We start from the raw sequence: 6,077 nt of genomic DNA, 5'->3' as shown, positions 1-6,077 counted from the left end.
TTTTTTTTTTTTTTTTTTTTTTTTAAATTAAGAGTCAATCATTGGGACGACCAAGACGAAACCCCCCTCACCTGAACCAACTTTATAAAGAACACAGAATTGGAGTAAGTAACCAATTTCACCAATTCCCTCACAATACCAAACAACCTGACTACAATATCTTCCGCACACGAACAAATGCTCCTTTGTACTAGATAATGGAGTGTTATTGTACACAGTAAAAGAATTTAATTGTCACACTCTATTTAAAGTAGGATTGATGTTACATTCTTTGGGATTAACGTATTTCATAGTCAAAAGAGCTTAGACCAGTGCCTTTGGTTTCTTTTTGAATCAGTGACTCTCAGTCTCTAGCCATGGTTTCAGGGTTTTCATTATAGTGTACCTACCATTAGTATCCCTGAGGTTCATTTGTATTTCTAATATAAAAAAAAAAACTCTTTTTAGCTTACCTACAGGCTACAGGCATATTAGGGTTAGTTTTTTTTAGTTTTTTGTTATCTCGACTTGATTTTTTTACTAGTTAGAAAGTCTCTTAATATTCTGATTTCGGGTACCAGACTGTTTCCAAGATGGACAATTCATATTTTTCTTTATTGGATGTTGTTCCGATCATGTTGTTGTTGTCTTTACTTATCGAATAGGAAGCCCAATTGACGGAAAATAAAAGGATAAACTTATGTTAGCTACCTAGCTTAGTGGTTTAAATTGTCTAATGTGGTCATTAAGTTCACAACCAAAAAAAAATAAAATAAAGATGTTTTCTGGTGAATATTATCAATCAGTCTACCACCACAACGTTAACGATCCATCCAATAATACAAAAATCTAACCGTACAGAAACCTAAATTAAAGTTGTCGAATGAAATTTTTTGACAAAGCCGGATCAGGCAGAAAAAAATAATATTTGAACTTATTCAGGCAAAGAGTCTTTATTTAAGGTTTTATTATTTTAAGCACTAGCTAGCGAAACTAAAAGTTCTAAAGAATAAATAAATGTTAAGTAATTGATGTGAGAAACCAAATATTTAGTTAACGGGTAGAAAAAAAAAACTAACTAAATTAATAGACAGAATTCCGTAGTATATATAATCTAGCTTGAAAACATGTGTTTTCGTCCAAACAAAAGAAAAGGAAACATATGTTATAGTTTTTTTTTGTTAATTTAAGTTGTTGACAAAAATAAATATTCAGGCATGTACAAAAATATTCAGGCATGTATAAAATCCACACAAAAACAAAAAGAGAGAAAAATACATATCAATACTCCTACCTTATTTATTAGCTGAGAAAGTATTGTAGAGTTGAAACTGAAAAGTATTGTAGAGTTGAAACTGAAAAGTGGTATCCAATATATCATAGTGCCCTTTGCAATTGTTTACAAAAATTCCATACCAAACAAGTTTTTTCCATATACAATTAGATTGGCGTGAACCAATTGTACGAACGAAGTTTATACATACATACATACATAGAAGGATATCATAATATCTTAATGCCAAGTAAAATTATCAACTTGCACACTCCAACAATTAAGATAACCCGGACAAGTTTTGCGGATACAAACTTGTGAAGAGGCAATGCGGTTTTCAAATATGATCTTGTGTTTGTTAGAAATAAATAAAGGGTGGGTTGTAATAGACTAATGGAGAAGGTGGGAGAAAGTATCAATCTTGTAAAAGGTTTTGGAGAAAGTATAAGGTTCAATTTCGGGTTGTAATTTCTAAAAATCAATAACTCTTTTTAGCTTCTCTACAGGCACAGATATTGGGGCTAGGATCCTCACTTGAGCCTAGAATTTTATCTCGACTTGATTTTGACTAGTTAAATTAAGATTTTGGGACAGAACAAATAATATTTGAACTTATTCGGCAAGAGTCTTTATAAAGGTTTTATTATTCTAAAAACTAGTTTACCAATACTCAAAAATCTGAAGAATCCCAATAAATAAATGTTCAAGTAATGGATGTCAGAAAACAAATATTTAAGTTGACTGGTAGACTTAAGAAAAAAAAACAAGACAAACGAAATTAATCGAGCTTGAAAACATGTGTTTAGGTACGAATATTTTGATCTAAACCGGTTAATGACCAATCAAATTGAACCGGTCAAAAAGTTCAATGAAATTGACATTTTTTCCATGAAAAACAACAAAATGTTGGCTTTGGTTTGGAGATCAAAATCTGCCACTGCTGCTTGAATGATTCATATAACCAACAATGGTACGGTTTCAAAAATTACACTTTCTTTAAGCAAAGCTATTGGAGGAAAGGAACTGAACTTGAAAAGTGGTTTTCATAAATCATAAGATCACAATACTCTTTGTATGTGTTTACAAAAATTTAATACCAAACAAGTTTTCAGGTACAATTAGATTAGTGTGAACCGCATTGTAAGAACAAAAGTTTATACATACATAGAAGGATATCATAATCTCTTAATGCCAAGTAAAATTATCAACTTGCACAATCCAACAGATAAGATAAACGGGACAAGTTTGCGGATAACAAACCTGTGAAGAGACAATGTAGTTTTCAAAACGTTTTTGATCTTGTATTTGTTAAAAATAATGGACTACTGGAGAAGAAATATAGGAGAAAGTATGAATCTTGTAAAGGTTTTGATCTTTCTTCATATCCCTTAACATCCATATGCTTCCAGCTCACTAGGATTGTCTGACACTATAGTGTGAAATACAAAATTTGGAAACGTCTTCGTTACGTCCCTACAGAAACACAACCACATAAACCTATCAGCCTTGCACCCGAAGAAGATAACAAGGCAAGGACATGACTTACTTGAGATGTTGAAGGCTCATGTTCTGTATCAGAGAGGGATGGCGCAATACAAGAGTCCGCCACTCTTCCTTATCGATCTTGCCGTCCTTTTTAGTATCAGCGTCTTCAAAAGTCTACAGCAATCATATTTTACATCTCATGTCAAAAAATAAATATGGCAAGGCCTAGTCAATGTCAGTGGAGATCAACTACAAACTAACCTTGTCTATGATGCTCTCAATCACATGATCAGAAAGGTTCATGCCAGTTTCAGCTAGAGTCGTCACCACCATTTGCTTCACCTCCTGTCGCTCTATAGACCCTTGCTGCTTCAGATCGTACAGCTTAAAAGAAACTGCAGGGGCAAAAGATGAACATGCCAAGGTTTGGATATGAATATAATAATTAAAAAACAAGGTGAAGGCTCTGCCACTTACACTCAATCTTATCCTCAAATTTAGCGTTGGGGTGAAAGACGGAAAGAGAACGAGCAAAGGCTTCAAAATCTAGAATCCCAGTATGCTTGGTATCAAATAAGTCAAACACCTGCAAAGCTTGAATATGAGTGTACAGCAAGGAAATCAAGATGGGTAAGTTAAAAGTCTGTTTACCCTATCAGCAAAAAGGCTTCTTGTTGTGTTTATCTTGAATAGTACGAATTGAAAATGTTCCTGAAATTCATTTGAAAGGATCCTAGTGAATGTAGAGGAGCACGAAGACATAGTACTAGTAACCTACGATGAATTATATATGGCTTATACCTTATCGATAAGCCCGTCTTTGCTAATATACTTGAACAGTTCGTAAAGAGCTTCAATTTCATTCACAGTAACTGCATTTAGTACATAATTAAAGACATTATTGTTGGGGTCGTGAGCTAGAATCAAAAGTAGTAAAGTTTTTGGAAGAGAAATAAACATACACACAGTGCCTCTAGCCACATCCTTAGGGTTCTGACGACCCTTGGGAGTAGGATCAGCATCACAACAAGTCAACAGAATTAAGGATAAGTGCTTTAATCCATCTAAACATTGCATCATCATCTCTCCCACGACTCACTATTCCCATGCCTACCACAAACATGAAAAAGAAATGGTTAATCCCATTGAACATCAACAGAAACCCTCTAAAGTTTTGGATCAAGAAAAATAAAAATTCAAGAATCGAACATAAATTTGCCGATCCTATGCAGACATCAAGTGAATGTAGTATTATTGACTTTTGAGAGAAGAGATTCAAGAGAAGAAGATGAGATGCACCAAGAAAATATACCTTTCTTTTTTTTCTTCTCGTTAACGTGTAGAGAAGCTTCAGATTAGGACTATTTCCAAGGGTCTTTTCTTATTTTGGCCACGATCTATCTTTCTCTCTCTCTCCATAAAAGTTTGTAGTTGGCTGCTGAGACATGGGAAAGGATCTACAAGTTCGTTGGCTTAAATAAGTCAACTCTAATTAGTTGGTGACCACTTTAACAAGTTGACATTTGGAGAGAGAGAGAAACAAATTAAGAGGAAGAAGATACTATGATGGACTCATCATAACTAATAAGATACACAAGACCACAAAATGTCGGTTTCAGGGAACAACATTCACAAAACAAGCCTTGAAGGGTGAAGTTAATACGCTTTGGCACAGACTGAGTCCTACCCCTCTGACCACCAACGATCTATCTATGCTTCAATCTCAAACTTAGTTGATCCTCTAGTGCTACTTCTTTTGACCAGCCTCTGGTTTATGGCTTTGAATACAAGTCAATCGAAAGTGATGATAAAGATATTGACTTTACTTTCTTTTACAGCAAACAAACCCACCATTCGACTTTATGATGTAAAGGTGATTGTTTGTTTTTGTTGTGATAAGCTTCAAAAAGTGCTCCCAAGTCACAGCAAAGACTAAAACCCTTTTCATCCTTTGGCAACCACATCCGAGCTTATACTGCAGGAACCATCACAATGCCCACTTCCATTCTCCAAAGACTGAAACACATATTAGTTAGGCTAGTATAGCTAGGCTCTCCTCTCCATCTCTTCTCTTAATAATTATTTTGATTCCATCCATCATCTATATATGAGCACTACTAGTTTTCAGTAGTGGGGAACATACATTAACCAAAATAGAAATTTGATAAAGTCAAAAAAGCTCAAGTATGTGTACTCACCTTGTTGTTAGCCACAGCATCGTTGCCAAAACAAACGCAATTGGTGGCCAAAAAAGAAAAAAGTATTAAATAGCATTGTTTGTAAAAAAAAGTCACTTCATTTTGGTGTAGGAGCATAGCAATGAGTGAGTTAATGAAAGTATTTTGGTGATTGATATGCCTACTACCACTGATTTAACTGGAGACCAAATGTTGGTTGAGGGGGTAAATGTAACCAAATCAAATTATAGGGTAATAAATACAATAAAGAAAAACGAAGCGATGTAAGTAAAAGAGAGATGGGAGAAAAAAGGAAAAAAGATAGTCAGCTACCTCAAGTATCACGAAATGCATGGCCACACATGCGAACTACGGTAAAGGACATCCAGCTACATGACCTATATGTAATACATGGCCACATGTCTGAAGTTTAAGAAGTTATGTGCGGAACACCATACACATCAAATGTCGACAAACCGGACGATTTGCGTCGGTGTTGACTCATCGGACCCGAATTAAAACCCGATCGGACTTTCAAATCAGAACCTGAGACCAAGACCCGGTTGAGTTTATGGGTAATTATCTTATCAGGCCGTGGGCCTAGAGATTAAACAAAAAAAATATCACGCCCATTATCTTACCCACAACATCAATTTTTTTCTTCTTCGACATAGCCGAAACACAGTCTTTAAACGATTGCTCTCCATTATTAGGGTTCTTAGTGTTTATCTTTTTGAAGGTTTGAGTCGACGATTAGGGTTTTTAGGGTTAATTGTTTTGAAGATGGAATTAAGCTCGGGATCCTCCAGTAGCAGCAGATATGGAGGGCGAAAAGTCTGTGATTGTGGATTACCGGCTAAGATTTTCAAATCTAAAACGGCGAGGAATCCACATCGAAAGTTCTTTGGGTGTGAGTTGTACAAGGTATGTTTCGTAAGTGTTATTAACAGTGTTGAGGTGGTGAGATTTGTTGATTAGTTCAGTCTCTTATTGATGTGGATTTAGGAAGGTGGTAACGTACACTGCAAATTCTTTAGGTGGGTTGATGAAGAAGAGGTGAAAGGCTGGCCCAGACAAGCGTTGGTAGAAGCTCAAGCTGAAATTAACGAGAAGAATAGGATGATAAGTCAACTAAAATCGACAATCATGGAGCTTCGTGATGA

General features: G+C 35.3%; 1 protein-coding gene across 2 annotated transcripts; it reads right to left on the bottom strand.

Moving 5' to 3' along the window:
• Nucleotides 2,426-4,424, bottom strand: LOC104723489 (calcineurin B-like protein 6). 2 transcript variants are annotated; one of them, XM_010441871.2, is made up of 8 exons: nt 4,050-4,423; nt 3,700-3,847; nt 3,539-3,609; nt 3,389-3,448; nt 3,215-3,323; nt 2,999-3,132; nt 2,799-2,911; nt 2,426-2,725 (listed from the first exon to the last, which is right to left on the bottom strand). In XM_010441871.2, exons 2-8 carry the CDS (start codon nt 3,818-3,820, stop codon nt 2,641-2,643), a joined length of 693 nt encoding a protein of 230 aa, XP_010440173.1. In that variant the 5' UTR covers nt 3,821-3,847; nt 4,050-4,423; the 3' UTR covers nt 2,426-2,640. The 2 variants fall into 2 exon arrangements, with proteins under 2 accessions (XP_010440173.1, XP_010440174.1); XM_010441872.2 differs by lacking the exon at nt 3,389-3,448 and having other exon boundaries at nt 4,050-4,424.

The sequence above is a fragment of the Camelina sativa genome, chromosome 11 (genome assembly GCF_000633955.1).
Source record: "Camelina sativa cultivar DH55 chromosome 11, Cs, whole genome shotgun sequence".
NCBI lineage: Eukaryota > Viridiplantae > Streptophyta > Magnoliopsida > Brassicales > Brassicaceae > Camelina > Camelina sativa.
Note: the sequence above shows the minus strand (reverse complement) of the source record. Positions and strands in the feature narration are given on the sequence as shown.